The sequence below is a fragment of the Geotrypetes seraphini genome, chromosome 2, assembly GCF_902459505.1.
Source record: "Geotrypetes seraphini chromosome 2, aGeoSer1.1, whole genome shotgun sequence".
NCBI lineage: Eukaryota > Metazoa > Chordata > Amphibia > Gymnophiona > Dermophiidae > Geotrypetes > Geotrypetes seraphini.
In genome coordinates this window covers 3,838,124-3,862,811 of record NC_047085.1, presented here as the reverse complement: position 1 = coordinate 3,862,811, position 24,688 = coordinate 3,838,124, and the positions used below count along the sequence as shown (strand labels likewise).

General features: G+C 44.1%; 1 protein-coding gene across 4 annotated transcripts in view; it reads right to left on the bottom strand.

Moving 5' to 3' along the window:
- The window catches only part of HSF1 (heat shock transcription factor 1), a 260,811-nt gene that overhangs the window by 178,095 nt on the left and 58,028 nt on the right, over positions 1–24,688 (bottom strand). For all 4 annotated transcript variants that reach the window (XM_033934485.1, XM_033934483.1, XM_033934484.1 and 1 more), the window contains exon 4: positions 12,730–12,854. In XM_033934485.1, coding sequence (XP_033790376.1) covers positions 12,730–12,854 — 125 coding nt within the window. The remainder of the gene's footprint in view (positions 1–12,729; positions 12,855–24,688) is intronic.

Here is a 24,688-nt window from a genome sequence, read left to right as displayed (position 1 = left end):
CTCCGCTTCCCAATCCTCTACCTCACCTTCCTCTAAAGACTCCGGAAGGGAAAAAGGGGAAACCACCATAGGTTCGTCCGCGGACGCGAGTCTGCGCTTTTTAAGTACCGGCGACTTTACTGGAGAACTAGCTCCACCCACCGTCTCCCCAGCATCAACTTTCAGGAGAACAGCAGAGGAAGAGGGCACAGGCAGAACCGGCAAGTTCACAGAGACCGGTTGAGCAGGCTGACAGCTCTGCAGCATGAAAGCCCTATGCAACAGCATAATGAATTCCGGTGTGAACGAGCCCAGGCCAACCGCTGCTGAAGTAACCTGCTCGGCGCCGGAGAGCGGAGCCGCCGCTCCTTCTAGCGCTTCAGACTCCCCGCCCCCTGCCGACCCCCCCTCAGCCGCGGAAGCACCTCGCCGCGAGGCCGAGCCGACTGCGAGGGGCGGGGACGTCGAGCGCGCCTCTCGGACGCGGGAAATGGCCACCTCACAAGCCTGCAAAAAAGAATCCTCAGCCGGTGCCTCTAAGCAACCGGCTGAGCACAATCCCGCCGGTGTTCGACGCTTTCCACAGCGTAAACACCGCTGACGAGATTCCTCTGCCATCACGACGCCGCCCCCCCCAACCGGACCGGCACTCGAGGCGGAAGCAAACAAAATGAAAGAAAGAAAGCAGCAATTTACTCACCACACTCTCAGCCCGCCCCCCTTCAGTCAGGATAAAGCTGGTAATTGATCCTGAAAGCCGCCTCAAAGGGCACAGCTCAGCACAGGAAGGAGCGGTTTGTTGTTTTTTTTTTTTAAACTGGAATGAAGAAACCAACGCTGAGAGCAGGGAAATCCCTCAATCACTCGGAGGGGAGGGTGGAGAAGGGACCTGGGAGGGCCCAGGTGTAGCTCCTAAAGCCGTCACCACTCAGCCAGGCACCCCGATCCTACTGAAGAGTCAAAGGCTCAACAGAGGAGAAGAAATGGTCACCAATACACCAGGCACCGCCAGAATCCAGGAGCTAGAGAGATAGCTCCACCCCTGCTGGGAGATAGAGCAAAACTGATTCAACAGGAGGAACACCAGGCTATAAGGCCAACTGTAAATCAGTTTCTCTATCTCCACCTGCTGGTCGATGTGAGCTATATCCACTTGTCTCTGGATTCATCTGCTGCTTTGCTAAGGAATTATGTATAGTTGGTTTATAGCCATCCTTTATACTTATTTTTCTCTGGAGGCTTCATTATATACACCATCCTTGGCTGCATGTTTTATTTGTTCTTCATTTTTAATTCAGTGAAGTCCATTACTTATGTATTTTTTATAAGAGGTTTTATTATATTTGGTATTTCATTTTCCTGTTTTCCATTTTAAGAATATTATTTAAGTTTTAACATATTCCTCATTTGATTATACAGTGTTCTGTATGCATCCTTTGCTGATATATAATTGTTTTTTCATATGTGATGATCCTATATATAGTAGTTTTCACTCTCATTTGGTATCTTTAGGGGGTAAAGTTACGATATACTCTAGAGGTTTTTTTATAAGTGATGACAGGATATGTTCAATTCCTTTTTTATGAATGATATAGCACACATTTTTTTAATTGCGTTGTTTTAACTGTGGTGTTTTAATATGTTTACATTTTTAAGTGTGTTTATTAAATATGTTTTTATTATATTTCAAATTGGGTCATATTGCTATGGGGTTAATTTCTGATATCTCCGTGTGATTACATATATATATATTCTTTATACACGTTGTTGGAATATGATTGTTTCATATGCATATGAGAAACATAAGAGACTTCTATATGTATTGATTACCGTATTTTCGCGGATATAACGCGCGCGTTATACGCGTTTTTACGTACCGCGCATACCCTTCGCGCGTTATATGCCTGAGCGCGGTATACAAATTTTTTTTTACATATTTCACACCCCGCCCGACGCCCGATTCATCATCCGGAAGGACGCTCGCACCCCCACCGCTCGCACCCCCACCCTGAAGGACCGCCGACTCCCCGACAATATCGGGCCAGGAGGGAGCCCAAACCCTCCTGGCCACGGCGACCCCCTACACCCACCTCGCACTACATTACGGGCAGGAGGGATCCTAGGCCCTCCTGCCCTCGACGCAAACCCCCCTCCCCCCAACGACCGCCCCCCCCAAGAACCTCCGACCGCCCCCCCAGCCGACCCGCGATCCCCCTAGCGACCCCCCCACCCCCCTTCCCCATACCTTTGGTAGTTGGCCGGACAGACGGGAGTCAAACCCGCCTGTCCGGCAGGCAGCCAACGAAGGAATGAAGCCGGATTGGCCCATCCATCCTAAAGCTCCGCCTACTGGTGGGGCCTAAGGCGCGTGGGCCAATCAGAATAGGCCCTGGAGCCTTAGGTCCCACCTGGGGGCGCGGCCTGAGGCACATGGGCCCAACCCGACCATGTGCCTCAGGCCACGCCCCCAGGTGGGACCTAAGGCTCCAGGGCCTATTCTGATTGGCCCACGCGCCTTAGGCCCCACCAGTAGGCGGAGCTTTAGGATGGATGGGCCAATCCGGCTTCATTCCTTCGTTGGCTGCCTGCCGGACAGGTGGGTTTGGCTCCCGTCTGTCCGGCCAACTACCAAAGGTACGGGGAAAGGGGGTGGGGGGGTCGCCAGGGGGATCGCGAGTCGGCTGGGGGGGCGGTCGGAGGTTCTTGGGGGGGCGGTCGTTGGGGGGGAGGGGGGTTTGCATCGAGGGCAGGAGGGCCTGGGATCCCTCCTGCCCGTAATGTAGTGCGGGGTGGGGTTAGGGGGTCGCCGTGGCCAGGAGGATTTGGGCTCCCTCCTGGCCCGATATTGTCGAGGAGTCGGCGGTCCTTCGGGGTGGGGGTGCGAGTGGTCCTGCCGAGGGGGGAGAAGAATCGGACGTCGAGGGGGGGCATCAGGCTTTCAGGATGGGGACAGACCTTCAAGGGGGGACAGGACTTCAAGGGGGAACAGGCAGACCTTCAAGGGGGACAGGCAGACCTTCAAGGGGGACAGGCAGACCTTCAAGGGGGGACAGGACTTCAAGGGGGACAGGCAGACCTTCAAGGGGGACAGGCAGACCTTCAAGGGGGACAGGCAGACCTTCAAGGGGGGACAGGACTTCAAGGGGGACAGGCAGACCGAAGGGAGTGAAAAAGCTATAAAATAAACCCACTAGCGTGTCAATGTGTTGAGAGGAAGAGGTGGTCTGGGAAATTCTGCTGAGAAAACTCCGGGTCGGGACAGCACACGGAGAGGCGGGGCAGTGCACGGAAAGTCAGGGCGGGTGAACGGTGAGTCGGGGCAACCAGAGGAGAGTCGGGGAGGGCGAAAGGAGAGTCGGGGTGGCCAGAGGAGAGTCGGGGAGAGCGAAAGGAGAGTCGGGGTGGCCAGAGGAGAGTCGGGCAGCATGCGCGGTATATCCATGAGCGCTGTATACAAAAGTTTCCGTACATACAAGTGTGGTTTCTGCGCGCTATACCCGTGTGCGCGTTTTACACGGGTGCGCGTTATATCCGCGAAAATACGGTATATGTCTTTTAAATGTGATGACTTAACATATATTTGCTGATGCGCATATATTAATGGGTAATATAGTAACCCATGGGGTTTTATTGTAAGGGTTTTATATGTGATGGCTATTTATGTGATGATTCAATATGTTAACTATATTTTTAAAATTTGGTGCATGTTGCTACTGATTTTAACTCTATACACTAATTGGTTCTTTCTTTTTTCCTTCTCATTTTTCTCTTCCTCTGCCTTATGATAGTTTGGTTTTATATTATCCCTTTCAATATTTGTTGTGACATATGTTTTTACCTTTATTTACCATGGTATGTATTTTTACATTCATTTGTTTTTCTTTTTTCCTTTTCTCCGTTTTGTTGCTCATATTTTCATTCAGTATTTAAATTTGATGCTATTATTTATGTATTATCATAACACTGGTTCTCCTTTTTCTTTCTCTTTCTTCTCTTTACACCACTTCAATGGCTTATATTCCGTCACAGTCTGTTCAATTTTAATACTCGTAGTCACTCATTATTGAATTCTGTCTTTTCTGCACGCAAAAGGTGGTCTGTTTGTGCTTCACTCAGCCGCTTCGCCAAGGTGCAAGCTAAGGCGCACGTGCCTTTGCCGTGCGCCTTAGCCGGCGCGCCGAACGGCTGCGCGCCGTTGAGCAGCCGAATTTCAAGTTTCCCGGCAGGGGCTGGGGGGCGGAGCAAGCTCGCACGCCCGGCCCAGCAGTAAGAGCAGCGTTGGTGCGGCTGGCTGGGAGTAGGGCAGGCAGCCGCTGAGGCGAGGTTCTCCCGTCGGGCTGGTTCGGGGTCACAAGGGCTGAGTTTTTCCAGGCAGCAACGGCTGCAAGATGGCTCCTCTGCCTGAGCAGCCGAATTTCAAGTTTCCCGGCAGGGGCTGGGGAGCGGAGCAAGCTCGAACGCCTGGCCCAGCAGTAAGAGCAGCGTCGGTGCGGCTGGCTGGGAGTAGGGCAGGCAGCCGCTGAGGCGAGGGTCTCCCGTCGGGCTGGTTCGGGGTCACAAGGGCTGAGTTTTTTCAGGCAGCAACGGCTGCAAGATGGCTCCTCTGCCTGAGCAGCCGAATTTCAAGTTTCCCGGCAGGGGCTGGGGAGCGGAGCAAGCTCGAACGCCCGGCCCAGCAGTAAGAGCAGCGTCGGTGCGGCTGGCTGGGAGTAGGGCAGGCAGCCGCTGAGGCGAGGGTTTCCCGTCAGGCTGGTTCGGGGTCGCGAGGGCTGAGTTTCCCCAGTGTAGTGGACATCTGTGATTCTGGTGACCTTAATGTCATCTTTAGTATATAATGCTACACCTCCTCTCATTTTGCCCTCCCTGTCCCGGCGAAGCAAGTTGTAACCCGGTATGACCATGTCCCACCCGTGGGCGTCTGTGAGCCAGGTCTCAGATATTGCCACCACATCCAGGTTGGCATTCCTCATTTCTGTTTCTAATTCCAGGATCTTGTTTCCCAGACTGTGGGCGTTTACGTACATAGCCCTCCATGTTGTATGTTTGTTACATCTCAGTGGGGATGTTCCCGCTTGAGCTACTTGGACACCTTTAGCATTATTCGCATGTTTTGTACTTTCCCTAGACCCAGAGTTACAATGTGCACCTATCCCGGACTCCCCAGAACCAGAACTACAGTGTGTTCCTATCCCAGACTCAGAAATGTGTGTACCCTGTGAGGGTATTCCCACTTGGGCTACTTGAACTCCTTTAGTACAATTTGCAATGTGTGTTCTCTCGCTGGACCCAGAATTACAATGTGTACTCCCCCTAGACCCAGAATTACAATGTGTACTCCCCTTAGATCCAGAATTACAATGTGACCTAGAATTATAATGTGAGCCAACCCCAGACTCGAAAGTGTATACTCTCCCCTTCTAGCCACTCAAGCAGCAAAACTAGACTACCAACTCTCCAATTTACTGATAACGACTCCAGACTACAAATCATTTAGAAAAGAAATAAAAACCATCCTATTCAAGACATCCTTGAAGACAAACTAACACCGTAAGACTCATCCCAATTCTCTGAAGCAACTCACTCTACTCTTCAATTCCTCTGGTAATGGCCAGAGAACTTATTTTGTAATCCGCCTTGAACCGCAAGGTATTGGCGGAATAGAATTCACAAATGTAATATAATGTAACATGGGTGGGGTCTCTATCAGCTCCCCAGTTTTGCAATTATGAAGTCCCACAAGGATCAGTCTTCCCACCATAATTCCTTCATTGGGAAACGTCAGGATATATTTACATAGTAGATCATGGCAGATAAAGATCTGTATGGTCTATTCAGTCTGCCCAACAAGATAAACTCATAGCAATATAGTAAACGACAGCAGATGAAGACCTAATGATCTATCCAGTCTACCTATAATTTACATGCATTACAATTTCATGATGAAATTAAATTATCTTTTTTCTTTGATATTTCTGGGCCGTAGACCATAGAAATCCGCCCAGTAATGTCCTTAGGTTCCAACTACTGGAGTTGCTGTCGAAGCTTACTCCAGCCTATCCAAACTCTCATATCATTTGCAGGATTGAGACTTTAAAAGTCTGCCAGCACCATCCTCATGTTCCAAATTGCTGGGGCTCCTGTCTAAACCCTCCCAAGCCCATTCTAAATCTTATTGCCAAATACAGGACACAGATCGTGCAATTCTGCTTGATACCAGTCTTAATTCTTCAATTTTTACCCTTCATATTCTAATTAGAGATCCTTTGTGTTCATCCCATGCTTTTTTAAATGAAAAAATATTACAAAGGCATACTTGATATTGATTTGTCCTTGACATTTCAGGATACATACTGCAGAAGTCTACCTGGCTTTGTTTCCCCAAATTAGTGGATTTGCCGTCTACACTGTTAAGTTTGTTTGGTTCCATTCTTTTTCCATATAGGATTCCTTTGTGTGTATTCCAAAAGGTGTTTGGCAAATTGGACAGATGGGAAGGTTCAACTCTTAGTTGGATGGGCCAAATCGCAACTTTGAAAATGATAGTTTTGCCACAACTGTTTATGGCCCTTCTAATACCAAAAACTTTTTTTCACTCCATAACAAAAAAAAAAAAAAGCCTTTGCCTATAGTTGGCGTAAAAAGCTTCCCCAGGTCCACCAATCTATACTGTATCAAGCAAAAAAAACAAGGGCAGCAAGGGGGTACTCTGATTCCAATTGTACTATAAAGCTGCCCTATTTCAAGAAATTGAAGCTTGGCTAACATATATAGATAAAAATTGGATCCACATAGAGCAAACATTTGTGAAATATATTTCTCTATGGAAATTACCCTGGGCCCCTATAGAAGAGCTCTGCCTCAGACTGAGCCAGACCAATTCTTATCTGAAGGTGGTCCTGAGGACTTGCTTTTCACAAAGGCTTAAAATGTTCCCAGACTGGTGTTACTTCAGGCAAGCACCCCTATGTTTGCTGCATAATTTTGTTGCAGGCAGAGAAGAACCAATTCGTAGACTGAGTTGTGAAAGGACTGCGAACCATAGGCCAAATCTAGGATGAAAACTATGTGCTTCCATCTCAGACTCTCCAGAAGAAATATGGTATCCTAGCATGAAACTCTTTACTTTTACACCCAACTACACACATTTACCAATACAAAGATGTTCTGGGATCTTCATTTAAGAGACACAATGCTGGAGACGACACTGCGAATAGGCACAGGAATCTCCTGGATATACAGTATAAAGCGTTGCGTCTCCGAGAAGCCTCTCAGGACCTCTATAAAGACATTTGCGAGCGATCTATACAGCAAACATTCACAATAAAACAATGGGAGACTATTTACAAATACCCATTCAAGCTCTCAATCTACAGTAATCTTATGCAGAATGGTTAAAAAATGTACTATAGGTGGTATTACACACCTAACAAACAAACTGCTGTTGGCTGGCTGCTGAAGAAACTGTGGAAACAAAGGAGACTTTAAGCTTATATGGTGGTCATTCCTTGTAAAACAAGCATTCAGGCAAGAAATTGGGAAATATCTAGTGTGAATCACCTATAAACATTGCCTTTTGTTAATGGAATGCTGCCTTTTGGATATTCTTGTCCCAGGGGATACCCCTAAGGAGTGGAAACTTGCTGCCTACATATTCAAAGCTGCATGCTTTGCCTTGACGGCGGCATGGAGAGAAGGAGAAAGCTCCAATGCTAGCCTCGGTGCAAATCAAACTAAGCTATCTACGAGTCATGTCTCAGTTAACAGTCATGAGACATCATACCTTGCAAACCTATCATAACATATGGGACATTTATACAGCTTGGTGGAATTGTGTTTAATGCCCATATGATCCTATTTGAATAAAGCAATGGAGTCTCAAACATAGTCACTTTAGGGGGGGGGGAGTCTGGTTGCTGCTTGGCTTATGTTTGAGAAGATGTTATATTGAGATTTGTAGAGAAGCAGACCAGAAGATTGTGGGAGGATAAAAGAGTAGTTATAGTTCTGGGGTAATCAAGAGAGTTTGTATTTTGCTTTTTGAAAATGTCCAACTTTATAAATTGTAAATTACTTTTGAAATGTCAATGAGAAATTTAAAAAACAAATTTAACTACAGATTTTAAACCATTCTTCTAATTTTTGGAAATCTCTTATGGTTTCTACTCCTTCATGTTATTCGCAAAAAAGCAATGTCTTTCACAAATATATTAAGCAGAACTGGCATCAGTACCAACTCCTGAGGCACTCCACAATTTACAGCCTAAAATTCCAATGGGCCAGGCTCGAAAAGATTTAATGAAAAGTTGAGGATAGCTTTGCAGTGGGTTAAAGAAGAATGGCTCGGTATGAAAAAATAAGCAAAGACATTTTGTGGATTCAAGGGGGTAGTAACATACCATTTTAAGGTCTTTAACGATACATTAGGCCGGGTGTATATTAAAACTACTTCTTTAGCAAATTTCTAATAAATCATGTTTAGTTACTAACTTTGAGCTTGCAAGTTGTGGTTTATTGTGTGTTCTTGGTTATATCAACTCTTGTATTGTGATTCAACTGTTTAAAGGTTATAGCAGAATATGTGCATCTCTCGAGTCCAACTAAACCTACCATCCACAAAATACCTCCATTACAAACAAATTTTCCACTCTAAGCTAACCTATCTGGGTGTAAAAATCTGGAATGACCTACCAGAAGCTATCAGGAAAGAGACAAACTACCACTAGATTCCGAAAAAACCTTTTTGACAACTAACTATCTTAATTTCTGTATAGCATCCCCTACGTCTAAGTCCCTCCTCTTCCCCTCCTTCTTTGATCTGTCGCCTTGAGCCTGTATAGGTATGTTGCGACTCACAAATGGAGGATTAGATTAGAATTTTGATAAAGCAAAGGGCTTTTCTGAAGTTGAGTGAGCCATGTATGTTGCGCCCATTCCTTAACTTTAGATCCTTCTGGATGGTGGAGCAATCATGTATTTTGCCTTTACTGGATTATTGTAATGCCCTATTCTTAGGGCAGCCAAAAAAAAAAAAAAAAAAGTCAAGTCAGCTGCAGGTATTACAAAATATTTTTTACTTTTATTTCTTATATACAGCCTGCAAGCCTGAAAGGTGATAAAGCAGCGTCCATTCCCATACAGTCGGTATTTCTCTGTCCCTGGAGAGCTCACAATCTGAGTTTGTACCTGAGACAATGGAACGTTAATTGACTTGCCCAAGATCAGAAGGTTCTCAGCCCACTACTCTAATCATTAGGCTTTTGCAGATTGGTCGACAGCTGGGCTAGAGAGTCAGGTTAAAGGTTGCCAAGATGTTTCATGCATTGCGTACAGGAAGCCCTACTTATTCAGCACAAAGATTTTATTGGTTGCAACCTAACAGATGGCAGAGGTCAAGGCAAGGGGCTCGAGTGAAGATTTCAGTGGCAGGGTAAGAATTTTGTAATAGTCTACCACAGGAATTAAGGAGAAGAACATGGTTGAGATGCAGTAGAGATAATACTCTGGAATTTAGAAAAAAATGAGACAATAAATGTGGTATAATCAAGGCTATGTCAATACAAGGGGATATGACCTCTGTTGAAGCTGTATTAGGGGAGTGTTAGAGGAACTGGTTTGTTTTTTTTTAAAGTTCAAAGATACTTCACTCGTTTTCCTTCATAAGTTACCTATTATTGAGGTCTGACTAACCAGCCTGTTCTTGCTAACCATGAAACTACCAGAAACCTTCTTCATATTCAGTGAGCCGAGAACCAGGAAAGCTAGGTTCAAATCTCATTGGCACTTATGTAGCCTTGGGCAACTCACTTAACCCTCCAATGCCTTAGGGACAAACTGATTATAAGCCTTCCATGGGACTATCTAACGCCTCTTTGAGCTATAATTAAAAAAAAAAGATGAGTTACATCCTAATAATACTACTGCATAACAACTCGATTCACTTTCAAATTTGTTCAACTCCACAGATATCTTCTCTTCTGTACATACCTAGAAGCCTTAACATATAAAATCTTAGATCCTCAAACTACACATGAAAAAGGACACCAGCTGGACATCGTAGCATACATGTCCCAACAGACCTCACACCCAGAAATTCAAACCTTAAACGGAAAATGGTACCGTTCCCTTTGGTCTGATCACTACACCTACTCATTTGAAATCAATTGGTCCTGTAACAAACACACTCCAACTACTCAACAGACTACCTTCCGCTCATGCAAACATATAGATCCCACAGTATTCTGGACAAAAACAGACACCATAATCCAACATTACACAAATAAAGACTTCATCTCAAAATGGAACTTGCTAAGTAGGGCCACCCTAGATGAACTAGCCCCAGAAAAACCTAAAACCAAAATCCACAGGAAATCAAACAAATGGTTCGACAATGAACTACTCCAACTCAAAAGACAATGTAAACAACTGGAAAGAAAATGGAGAAAAAGCGACCAAGAATCCACAAAAACAGAATGGATAGCAACAAACTGAAAGTACAAACAAAAAATGAAAGAAAAAAAAAGGGCATACTACTCGAAACAAATTGGAGATGGACCCCAAGACTCAAAAAAGCTATTCCAGCTACTAAAAGTCCTCACAAACACAACACCATACATACAGAACAACAATTCGCCCCCACCTACAGCCACCCTCTTAGCTACCTACTTCAAAAACAAAATTGCAAATATCAGAGCCTCTTTCAGCGGAACACCCTCACACATAGAGACATCATTTCTACCAACAGAAAAAGAATCAGTTGCAGCAGATAGAACCTGGTCCCATTTCTCACCTATAGAATGGGCAGAGTTCACCAATCTTTATAATAAATACAGCCATGCAGCCTGTGACCTCAACCATTGCCCTCCATACCTACTGAAAAACTCAAGCATATTATTCCGATCCCTACTTCTACAATGGATATACTCATCATTACTAGAGGGTTATTTCCCACAAGAACTCAGCGAAATCATAATAACTCCGATATTAAAGGACCCTAAAGGAGCAAAAGACCAACCTTCCAATTACAGACCCATTGCCTCAATCCCATTGTACATCAAGCTGATGGAAGGTCTCGTAGCAAAAAACTTTAGCCTCTTACCTAAAGAATCACAACATACTCCACCACACACAATCGGGATTCAGAGCCAAATACAGCACGGAGACATTACTAGGAACACTAATGGACACTGCAAGACAACACCTCTGTACAGGCATTAAAATCATGCTGATACAACTAGATCTTTCTGCAGCCTTCGACTTGGTAGACCACGACATGCTTCTACAAACTCTCGACTCAATAGGAATCTCAGACAAGGTACTTGCATGGTTCAAAGGATTCCTGCAATCAAGAACTTACAGAGTTAAAACAATGCAAGAAAAATCAGAACCATGGTCTAACCCCTGCGGAGTTCCCCAAGAATCACCCCTATCACCCACACTATTCAATATATACGTAGCCTCCCTCAGCTACTACCTAATCATGGCATAAGTTCATACAGCTATGCAGATGACATCACTATTCTCCTGCCCTTCGACCAACCAGAACCCGTCATGACTAGCATAATACACAAAACTCTAAAATCAGTTGAAATTTGGATGACAGAGCACAAATTAAAACTTAACCCTGACAAAACAAATTTCATCCTACTAGAAAACAATAAAACTCCAACACTAACTAATCTTGTAATAAACTCAATCTCATACCCAATACAACCTACACTAAAATTGCTAGGAATCACAATTAACAGAGGCTGCACCATGCAACCCCAAATTAACAAAATAATTAAGACATCGTTCATGACCATGAGAAATCTAAGAAAAATCTGAACATTCTTCGAAAAGAAGCAATTCCTATTATTGGTACAATCTCTTATCCTTGGGATGATAGACTACTGCAACATATTATACCTACCTTGTCCCGTGACCATGATGAAGCAATTGCAGACAATACAGAATACAGCCCTGAGACTTGTATATTTCCTAAAAAAAATATGATCATATCAAAGAGGCATACCATGACTCGCACTGGCTTCCAATAGAAGCGAGAGTACACTTCAAATTCTACTGCTTACTTTACAAGGCTCTCAATAGAGAGGGCCCAACCTACTGGAATAGCTGACTAAATCAATGCTCCTCAATCAGACACAGAAGATCCCACTCACTTTTCTCTCACCCATCATCCAAAGATGTCAAACGAAAAAAACTTTATGACAACCTAATAGCCTCCAAAGCAGCTAAACTGGACAGACAAATCACTACTCTGTTATCTTCGACTTCAGACTACAAAGCCTTCAGGAGAGATATTAAAAGCATACTCTTCAAAAAACACATAAAACCTATCCAGCACAACCAATCCCAACCAAATATCTAACACTCTATTTACCCTTAGATCTCTCTAATACTCTTTTATCTATCAAACGTTATCTAAAACCCATAATTTCACCCTATTCTTATCTTCTAAAGACCTCCACTTCCCTTTGGTAACTCTTTACCCAATGTTTATTACCTTAAAAAATTCTGTCATTGCTTATTCTATTCCTTTTAATCTGAATGTAATTCTTGTTTTTAGTTTGAATGTAATCCGCCTTGAACCGCAAGGTAATGGCGGACTAGAAATCACTAATGTAATGTAATAAGGCTAATACAATATTATCAAGCATATTTGTCAACTTCTCCAAGCCATCCTCCAGCAAACATACAGAAAAAGTATTTTACTGTTTTGGCTTTTCCCTCTTCTAGATCACGGTTACGTACTGTTTCATGGCCATCAGCCTGGAATCCATGCTCTCCTGTTTGCCCTTCATGACCTGCACATCAGTCAGCAGCTTTGTAACACTGTCCTGTCGAACCTTTACATCTTCACTCTTTATACCAGAAACCTACAGGACACAGACAAACCAAAATGATGCAGTTCCTTATGTTATTTCACCTCCCACATTCAAGTGAGGAGTTGCCATGAGCATAAAACACATAAAAAGCTTTCCAGACTTACTCACACATGTGTTTAAGTGAAGAGTGCATTATGACCTCCAAACCAATCCCTTCCCAGACATTTGAAAAAATGGTTATACTGGATAACAGAACATATGAGTTATACTTTAGAAGTTTAGATCTTACTCTCCCTTTCCCAGTCCAATGTAAGGATGCAACAAACAAAACAGCACAAAATAGAAAAGGCTCAATGACTCATGATCACATCCCTTAGTTTTGATTTTCAGATAAACGCGAGTTTTGAACAACTGCCTTGAGATCATTCAAATGAGATGCTTTCCTTTTTCTTTTGTTTTCAATACAATCCAATACCATGTCTTATATACCGCAATTTTCTGCTAGGAATCTATATGGTTTGCAATTAGATTTGGATCAAGTTCTTAAGTTACACTGGTAGCATGATCATTAGTTTAGGAGGAGAGTGGAGGGTTCAGAGAGAAGAGGTAAGTCTTTAGTTTCAGAATTCAAGGTAGTTGGTATTCGAAGGTGGATTTGAATATAAGAACATAAGAATAGTCTTACTGGGTTAGACCAATGGTCCATCATGTCCAGTAGCCCGTTCTTATGATGGCCAATCCAGGTCACTAGTTCCTGGCCAAAACCCAAGGTGTAGCAATATTCCATGCTACCAATCCAGGGCAAGCAGTGGCTTCCCCTGTGTCTTTCTTCATATTTGATGAGGAGAAGGGAGTGACAGTATGTAGCGTTGCATGGTGTGTGAATTGAGAAAGGAGTGTGGGACTTTAATGGTCAAAGTGAGACTTGTTGAATATTCACTGCTATGCCTTGGCCTGACAGATGCGACACATTAATGATTGGTTTAGGCACTTCTCACTTTTCAGCAACTTCAATAGAACTGTCATTATTGGTTCCCTACCATATTAGTTATGTGTAACATGTTGCCGACCTGTCGCTCCGCCTGGTAGTAGCAAATTACCTCATTTTTGGTCCGGCTAGGTGGACGTGGCAGTGGATTTGTAAAAGTGCTAAACTGTCTTCTGTGGTTTCTCTGCATTTACCTATTCAGGGCAATGGGGCATTTTTGCCGGGACTGCAAAATGCTTCATTTCAACAATGGGCTGTAAAGGGCCTCCGATAATTATTTCAGTTGTACTCGGAGGATGGAATCTTGGCTTCCTTTCCAACTTTAGGTCGTACGTTTGATTTACCAGATACAGACATATTTGCTTATTACTACATACGACATTATGTGCAGTCTTTGCCAGTCGAACATCTTAAGGACAGTCGTGAAGCACTTTCTGAGCTTTTTAGTCTATCAGCTCAACAGAGGATCCCTCTTAAATTTCATTTAATGGGTCTTCGGGATTACCAAGCGGGACCTAATCAGGACATTTTGGCGGCCGCTTGAGCGGAAGACCTGCAGTGCTCTTTGACAGCTCAACAGTTACAACAGGTGCTGAAAACCATCAAGAGAGTGTCTGCCAATGTTACTCACTGGGAATTACAATTGAAAGTGGTTCTGCGGCTTTACATTCCCCCTGAAAGGGCAGCTCGGATGGGAATCACTTTCACTCATAATTGCCCCAAGTGCGCACAGGCTCATGCTTTATTAGGACACATGCTTTGGACTTGTCCTTTGATTCTTCAATTCTGGTGTGATCTGGGCAACTATATCACATCCCTCTGGGGCAGACATTGGTCTCCTATGCCCAGAGCCTTATTTGGCTATTATACTATTGCTACATTGAAATTGAAAGGGATGACAGCTTTTGTAGCGCGGACTGTGCTTTTGGGAAAGAAAGCCATATTAACTAACTAGATATCACAGGATCCACCGACACAGTCAGTGGAGAGCTATGATGATAGTGCAAGCCTCTTGGGAGCGGAGACAGGCTGGTGACCTGGGCCCAGGTCACCGCTTCTGTCAGATTTGGGAACATTTTTGGATGGACCTTACACCCCAGGCCCGTGGACGATTACTGAATTTGTGAAAGGGGTCACACGCCACTTATCAGAATGTTGGCTGTTGACACTACTGTTGTTGGTGGGAGGGGGGAGGGTGTGGGCGGAGGGATGGTGGGGGTTTGAGTTGTTCACATGTGAGAGTTTCTGGATTACGCTGCTATGATCTTTTACTTGCACCTTTTTCTAGAAAACTTTAATAAAAATATTTAAACACAATGATCAGTGAGTCCCTCCGAGTTCTTTCCACATATCACTTTGTGAACCATGCAAGCCATCTTGAATTATTTGAAATTTGAAAATAAAAAGATACAGCGCCAGCACTCGCCATCTTCCAGCACGACCGGGCCGGCGTGGGAGCCCTGCTCCGCCCCCCCGATCCCGCAGGAGGACAATTTGAAAATAAAAAGACACAGCGCCAGCACTCGCCATCTTCCAGCACGACCGGGCCGGCGTGGGAGCCCTGCTCCGCCCCCCCGATCCCGCAGGAGGACAATTTGAAAATAAAAAGACACAGCGCCAGCACTCGCCATCTTCCAGCACGACCGGGCCGGCGTGGGAGCCCTGCTCCGCCCCCCCCGATCCCGCAGGAGGACAATTTGAATAAAAAGACACAGCGCCAGCACTCGCCATCTTCCAGCACGACCGGGCCGGCGTGGGAGCCCTGCTCCGCCCCCCCGATCCCGCAGGAGGACAATTTGAATAAAAAGACACAGCGCCAGCACTCGCCATCTTCCAGCACGACCGGGCCGGCGTGGGAGCCCTGCTCCGCCCCCCCGATCCCGCAGGAGGACAATTTGAATAAAAAGACACAGCGCCAACGGCGCGCCGCCGTTCGGCGTGCCGACGAAGGCGCACGACAAAGGCGCCTGCGCCTTAGTGAGCGCCTTCGTGGAGCACCTGAGAGGAGCACCAGCGGACCTTGGAACCGGGAACACCAACGCCCCAGAGACCACTCCACCGGACCTCCTGCCGACTTCCATTATAAGGTAAGGAGCGAGAGATCCCCGCTCCTCCCCCTCCTCCAACCAGGACTCTAAGAGAGAACCATTCCCTCTACCTAACACTCCGAACCAGACATCAAACATGAAGCTCTCCCTGCATACACACAAACTAGCCACCCTTCTGATAATCCTCCTCATCTCTAGTTGGAAAACAACAGCAAACAACTTACCCACCACAACCACATCCGCCAGTACAACCAACTTCCAAATTCCCAACAGAAGAATACTCACATCAAGAAACCCGAACCACCACACCAGCACTCAACACCCCATCACTGTTACCTGGAGAAGAAGATCAACACCTCCGAAAACAAAATCTCATCCAACTCCCACAACACTCATATACCCGGAAACAACTTACATTCCCCAGACCGACACGACCTCCCTTACATGTGCCTATGTCAACATCAGATCTCTAGGACCCAAAACAGAAAACATAAAAAATTGGATAAAAACAGAAAAACTTGACTGCCTATTCCTCACTGAAACCTGGTTAACCTCAGACACAGACCCTAGAATAAAAGAAGTATGCCCGCCAGGATACAAAATAACAGTAACCTGCAGAGAGAAAAAAAGAGGAGGAGGACTAGCAATAATAATCAAGAACTCCCTAACTCTAAACATACTTGAAAAAACATCCACTCCGCAAATGGATTTCCTAGCGTGTCAACTCACAAACCCAACACTAAAAAACTCTCTAAACTGCTTGCTCTGCTACATAACACCAGGAAACTGGACCACAGTGAGACCTGAATTTGAAAACTTCATCTACCAAAACTCACTAACAGCTGAATATAACCTCATCCTAGGAGACCTAAACCTACACTTAGAAGACACAACCTCCACACCAGCAAATAACTGTCTATCCTTCCTCAATGCCTTATCCTTCCAGATCCTAAACCCACAAACCACCCATGAAAAAGGTCATCAACTGGACATTGCTGCATTCATGTCTCACCAACCATCCAATCCAGCAATCCAAACTCCTAACGGAACATGGTCCCCATCCCTATGGTCAGACCACTACATTTATAACTTCAACATCAATTGGACCAAGACCAAACACACACCTCAATCAAAAAAAACCACATATACCTCACGCAAACATATCGACCCAACCATTTTCTGGTCAAATGTAGACGAAACTATCCAAGACTGCGACCCAAAAAACTTCATCTCCCACTGGAAAAATGTATCCACCAACATCCTTGATGATCTGGCACCCCTACAAACCAAAACCAGAACCAGCAGGAAATCAGACCAATGGTTTGATAATGAACTACTCCAACTCAAAAGACAGTGTAGAAGATTAGAAAGAAAATGGAGAAAAAAGAACCAAGATCAAACAAAAACCGACTGGAAAAAAATCAACAAACAATTCAAAAATCTACTAAAAGATAAGAGGAAAAGCTACTATACTAATCTCATAGGCACGGAAACCCAAGATTCCAAAAAAATATTCCAAATCCTGAAAGAATTAACAGACACCAAACCATACACTACCACCACGAACACACCTCCACCATCACCCGCCCTCTTAGCAGAACACTTCAAGAACAAAATCACCAACACCAGAGCCACACTCATCCTTAACCCATCCCATCAAAATCCAATCACAATCCACCCTACAGGAAAAGAGGCAACCGCAGCAGACAGAATTTGGACTCAATTCCCTAACATACAATGGTCAGAATTCAACAAATTCTACAAAAAATACAGCCATGCCTCCTGTGACCTCAACCATTGCCCCTCATATCTCCTTACCACCTCTAGTGTAAAATTCCGCACCATAACTCTACAATGGATCCAATTCACGCTCACAGAAGGCACATTCCCTGCTGACCTCAGCGAAATTGTCATCACCCCAATCCAAAAAGACCCAAAAGCACCACAAAACCTCCCATCTAACTTTAGACCTATAGCCTCAATTCCGCTATATGTCAAAATTATAGAAGGCCTAGTAGCCAAACTCCTCACCAATTACATAGAGGACCACAACCTACTCCACCCCATGCAATCAGGCTTCAGAACAAACTTCAGTACAGAGACACTACTAGGCTCCCTTATGGATACCGTCAGACAACAACTTAGTACAGGGAAAAAAATGCTACTCATACAACTGGACCTATCGGCGGCATTCGACTTAGTAGACCACAACATCCTTCTACAGATCTTAGATGCAATAGGCATCTCAGATAAAGTATACTCCTGGTTTGAAGGATTCCTAAAACTCAGAACCTACAGTGTAAAATCAAACAAAGAAAAGTCAGAATCCTGGTCAAACCCCTGCGGCGTACCACAAGGATCTCCACTATCCCCTACCCTCTTCAATCTCTACACTGCCTCTCTAGGAACGCATCTGGATAATCTAGGCATAACCTCCTACAGTTATGCGGATGACATCACCATCCTCGTCCCATACGATCATTCTAAACCTACCATGACAGACAAACTTCACCAAACACTTGAAACAGTCACAACCTGGATGAAAAATCACAAACTTAAACTCAACCAAGACAAAACCAAATTCATCCTCCTAGAAAATGACAAGATCCAAACCACAACCAACCTAGACATAAACGCAATCAAATATCCCATCCAAACCACCATAAAACTACTAGGCATGACCATAGACAGATGCTGCACTATGCAACCGCAAATAAATAAAACAATTCAAAAATCATTCGCAATCATGAGAAATCTGAGACAAGTCCGAAAATACTTTGAAAGAACACAATTCCAACTTATAGTACAATCCCTAATACTAGGTATATTGGACTACTGTAACATACTCTTCCTTCCATGTACTGCAACTACGATAAGACAACTCCAAACAATCCAAAATACAGCTTTGAGACTCATCTACTCATTGAAAAAACATGACCACATCACTGAAGCCTTCATCAACTCACACTGGCTCCCAATCCAAGAAAGAATCCAATTCAAATTCTACTGCATATTATTTAAAACCCTACACGGAGACAGCCCATCATACCTGAACAATCGCCTCATCCAAGCACCCAGTACCAGACACAGAAAAACGCACTCCCCATTCATACCCCCCCCAATCAAGGAAGTAAAAAGAACAAAACTACACGACGGCCTCCTAGCCACTCAAGCCGCAAGGCTGGACAACCAGATCTCCAACCTTCTGATGACCACCCCAGACTATAGGACGTTCAGAAAAGAAATGAAAACCACACTTTTCAAGAAATTCCTGAAGCAGCAATAACAACACGACCTCTAAATGCTCTTAAGATCTACTACTTACCTCTCTAGCTAATCATTGTAACTCTGTTTTTTAAATTAACCTTTTGTAATCCGCCTTGAACCGCAAGGTAATGGCGGAATAGAAATCCCTAATGTAATGTAATGTAATGTAATGTAATTATGTTCTTCTCTTCACTGGCAGCCAGTGTAGTTGTTTTAACAGTGGACTTGTCCTTTCGTAGCGGTTCTTTTTTAGAATTAGTCTTGGAACCATGTTTTGTAGTAGTTGAAACCTCCTGCATTCCATTACTATAATGCCACAATATACTGAATTGCAATAGTCCAGGTACGGTACTAGGACTGACTGCACTATTGTCTTGAAGCTGGTCTTAGTCAGGACTGGTCTTATTGTCCTTAGTTGTCTCTCATCTTAAAAATAGTTTTGTTTTTTTACTAGAGTGGTAATGTGTGTGTTTAAGGTTAGGTTTGAGTCTAGGATGACTCAGAATTTTGGAGTTATTCTCTATCTTTAGGCTTTATCCAGTGGACACCTCTAGTTCTGTGTTCGGTAATGAGTTGTAGTCTCCAAACCAAAGTATTCTTGTTTTTGATTTGTTTACTTTCAGGAAATTTCTTTTCATCTAATCGCTTAAGTCTTTGATGGAATTTTTCAGGTATGTCAAGGTGCTATTGAAGAATTCTCTAGTTGTGCAGAGAATGAAGATAACATCAACATAGGAGAAGATTTGATCCAGGGTCAGGGAAGGATTATTTCCCAGTGCTCTTAGATATATGTTGAATAGAGTAGGAGATATTGGTGAGCCTTATGGAACACTAGTCGGCCTTCCATTTTTGGGACCTCTTGTCATCTTTCGTAAGTTCTATTTTTTTAGGAATTGTGTGAACCATTGTAGTACTGTATCCTGTACTCCAAGAACATTTAATTTGAGAAGTAGGAGAGAATGGTCTACTGCATCAAACACTGCAGAGATGTCAAATTGTAGTACAGTAGACTCTCAATTAACTGGGACTCTGGTGGGGAAAAATGTCCCCCAAAGCACCAGCAGTTCTGAGCTGCAAACTCCTCTCCCTCTCTCAAGCCCCCAAAAACTACAAGCAGCAGCAGTCCTAAGCCATGAACCTCACCTCCCTCCCGATCCAAAGCATCAGCATAGCAGCGTCCTGAGCTGCAAATCTTCCCTAAAGCCCCGAAGCAGCTACAAATCCCCCACCCGCCCTGAAGCACCAGCAGTCCTGAGAAGCAAAGCCCTCCTCCCTCTCTCAAGCCTCAAAGTGGCAGAAGCAGGTGGTGGTCCTGAGCCGCAAACTCCCTCTCTCTTTCTTACCCAAAGCAGGAGGCAGTTTCCATTTTTTACTAGATTCGACAGCTAATACAGAAAATTGGTAGGGGCATACTCTAAATAACAGTGTTTTTTGGATATTCTCTTCAGCCAACTTAGGATCTCCTAAGTGGTGATTAGATTGAATTCTGTCAGCTGGTATCCCTTTTTTCTCATTTTGTTTGGTTGGGTGGGGATCTATGGTATCTTCTGGGTTGTTGGTGAATGAAGTTCTCACTGTTCTGACTGAAAGTAGCATGCTAGGTTGTCTGCATCTGGTTGTTGTGATGATGGTCCATCTCTTATGTCTTTTGTGCAGATCAGTGTGTTGTAGATTTTGAAGAGGAGTTTTTGGATTGGGTAAGTAAGGTGTTGTGTCTTTTTGCTTCTATTACCTGTAATTTATACTGTTTGATTTTTTTCCTCCAGGGTTCCAGACTTTGTTCTTTTTTCCAAGTTCTTTCTGCTCTTCTTACTTCTTTCCTTGTGGCTTTTAACTGTTCTGTAAACCATGGATTGCTTTGTCGCTTCAGTTTTTATTATTTTACTGGTGCAATTTTATCAAGGACGGTATTTGCTAAATTATGCCAGGCTATAATGCCATCATCTATGTTTTCACTCGTCAGCTCTAGTTTTTAATTTATTTCCTTCCAGAATTCCTATACAGGTATCTTACCACGTTTTGTAATGTGTCTCATATCTTTTGCTGTTTGTATCATTGTTTTGGTTATATTAAGGAAGAAGGTTAAGAGTTGGTGATCTGACCATATAACCAGCTCTCACATTACATGGTCTATCAGTTTGCAGTCTGATCTATTTTCCGAGTATTTATTTATTTATTTTTAAAAATTTCTATACCGTTTACAGCTAAACAGTTAACAAGATGTACATGCATCTTTGTGTATAGGGACCAGTTGGGGGAGGGGGGAGTTCTAATTGTTCTATTAAGCATTGGAAGTTTTGAACTTTTGGATCATCATGCGTTTCTAGATGTAGATTACGGTCCCCTATGACTACCAGATTACGATAGTTACAGGCACAGTGTGAGACCAGGTTGGCAATTTTATCTTCCACCACATTCCAGCTACCTGGTGGTCTATAAATTAAGAGCAGTGATATGTCCTTCCTACCTTCCTAATTTTTAGATTACAGATCATGTATTTGAATCCTTGGTAGTTACAGCTATCTTGTTTTTGTAGACTGAAGAATGATTTGTATATTATAAGACCTCCCCCTCTTCTGTTTTTTCTCGGTGAATACATTATTTTGTATCTGGGTAGGCAAAGATCAGTTGGCAGCGGGGAGTTCCACGTTTCTACTATACATATTATCCCTGCTTGGGTATTTGTTATCAGGTCATTTAATATTACTGTCTTATTGCATACCGAGCGTTTATTTACACATACTGGTACATGGTCATCTCTAGGTGTTATGTCTGCAGTGTATGTTATTTGTTTTAGGTTCCCATAATTTCTATATTTGTATTGCATTGTTTTCCTTTTTGATTAATATTTATGACATGTCCTTTTTCAGTTTGGCTTTTTCCCCTTACTTATTTAGTCCATCCTGCCAAAAGAGCCCAGAAAGCACAGTTACTTACCATAACAGGTGTTATCCAGGGATAGCAGGCAGCTATTCTCACATGTGGATGACGTCACTGACGGAGCCCGGATGCGGACGCCTCACAAGCAGACTTGCTTGAAGAAACTCAAAGTTTTGAGTCGCCCGCACCGCGCATGCGTGAGTGCCTTCCCGCCCAGCACAGGGTGCGTCTCCTCAGTTCAGATATCTAGCAGAGAAGCCAACCAGGGGAGGTAGGTGGGTTGTGAGAATAGCTGCCTGCTGTCCCTGGATAACACCTGCTACGGTAAATAACTGTGCTTTATCCCAGGACAAGCAGGCAGCTATTCTCACATATGGGTGACCTACAAGCTAACCAGAATGGGATGGTGGGAGTGTTGGCAATTTAGGAGAATAAATTTTGTAATACTGTTTGGCCAAACTGTCCATCCCATCTGGAGAAAGTATCCAGACAATAGTGAGACGTGAAGGTATGAACCGAGGACCAAGTAGTAGCCTTACAAATTTCCTCAATAGGTGTAGATCTGAGGAAAGCTACTGAAGCTGCCATTGCTCTGACCTTATGGGCTGTGACTTTACTGTGAAGGGGTAATCCAGCCTGGGCATAGCAGAAAGAGATACAAACCGCCATCCAGTTGGAGATGGTATGCTTAGAAATAGGATGGCCCAACTTATTTGGATTGAAGGAAACAAAAAGTTGAGAAGCAGTTCTGTGTGGTTTGGTGCGTTCCAAGTAGAAGGCCAAAGCATGTTTACAGTCCAGAGTATGAAGAGCTGATTCTCCAGGGTGAGAATGAGGCTTTGGAAAAAACACTGGAAGTACGATGGATTGGTTGAGATGAAATTCCAAGACCACTTTAGGGAGGAATTTAGGATGAGTACAAAGAACCACCTTGTCATGATGGAATACAGTGAATAGTGGGTCAGTAACTAAAGCTTGCAGCTCACTGACTCGTCAAGCAGAAGTGAGGGCAATGAGAAACACCACTTTCCAAGTGAGATACTTCAGATCAGCCTTATCAATTGGTTCAAATGGAGGCTTCATGAGTTGAGAAAGGACAACATTGAGGTCCCAAACCACAGGAGGCGGTTTGAGAGGAGATTTGACATTGAAAGTCCTTTCATGAATCTGGAAATCACCGGATGAGCAGAGAGGGGTTTCCCTTCAATAGGCTGATGGAAAGCCGCAATTGCACTGAGATGGACTCATATAGATGTAGACTTGAGGCCAGAATTGGTTAAGTGCAAAAGATAGTCTAAAACAGAAGATAAGGAGGAGTGCTGAGGCTCCTAATGATGAGAAAAACACCATGTAGAAAATCTAGTCCTTTTTTGGTGATAGCATTGTCTAGTTGTAAGCTTTCTAGAAGCTTTTAAAATGTCTCTTACAGATTGAGAAAACTGAAGAGGATTATGTTGAGAGGTACCAGGATGTCAGGTGTAGAGACTGCAGGTTGGGATGAAGCAAAGATTCTTGACTCTGTGTAAGTAGAGAAGGAAAAACTGGTAGAAGGTATGGCTCCCTGCTGCTGAGTTGAAGTAGAAGGGAGTACCAGGGTTGTCTCGGCCACCGAGGAACGATTAGAATCATGGTGGCATGATCGTTCCTCAATTTGACCAGAGTCTTGAGAATGAAAGGGAATGGAGGAAATGCGTAGAGGAAAAGATTTGTCCATTCCAGAAGAAAAGCATCTGCCTCGAGGCGGTGAGGAGACTATATCCTGGCGCAGAACTGAGGCAGTTTGTAGTTGTGGGGAGCTGCATAGAGGTCTATCTGTGGTGTTCCCCACTGTGAAAAAATGTGACGAAGAGGCGAGGAATGGAGAATCCATTTGTGAGGTTGCAGTAGACGACTCAAGTTGTCTGCCAAGCAATTCTTTACCCCTTGAATGTAGACAGCTTTGAGGAAGATGTTGTGGTAGATTGCCCAGTCCCAAACCTCCAGAGCTTCTTGACAAAGGGAGGCAGACCCTGTCCCTCCTTGTTTGTTGACATAATACATGGCGACTTGGTTGTCCGTCCGAACGAGGACTACTGTGTCATGAAGTAGATGTTGAAAAGCATGCAGAGCTTTGAGGATCACTCTGAGTTCCAACTGACTGATATGACACTGACAATCCGTACTGGTCCAGAGGCCTTGAGTAAGGAGACTATCGAGATGAGCGCCCCAAGCATAGGTCGAAGAGTCTGTTGTGAGGACCTTCTGATGAGAGGGCGTTTGAAAAAGCAAGCCTCTGGAAAGACTGGAAGAGAGCATCCACCAACGGAGAGACTTCTTCAAGAAAGGAGTGATTGAAATGTCTCAACATTAAGGGTCGCAAACTTGCGTCCAATGAGATGCCAGGGTCCACTGAGGAATTCTGAGGTGAAGTCTGGCAAAAGGAGTCACGTTTACTGTGGAGGCCATGTGACTCAGAAGAGCTGAGATGGAAGAGCGGGAAGACACTGTGTGAGTTGAAGAAGAGCTTCCAGACGTTGTTGTGGAAGGAATGCTCTGAGTTGGACAGTGTCCAGAACAGCTCCAACGAATTGTAGAGTCTGAGAGGGCTGAAGTTGAGATTTGGGAAAGTTGATTTTGAATCCCAAACTTTGTAGGAACCAGATAGTCCGTTGGGTCGCTAGAATAACCCCTTGATATGTGGGATCTTTGATGAGCCAGTCGTC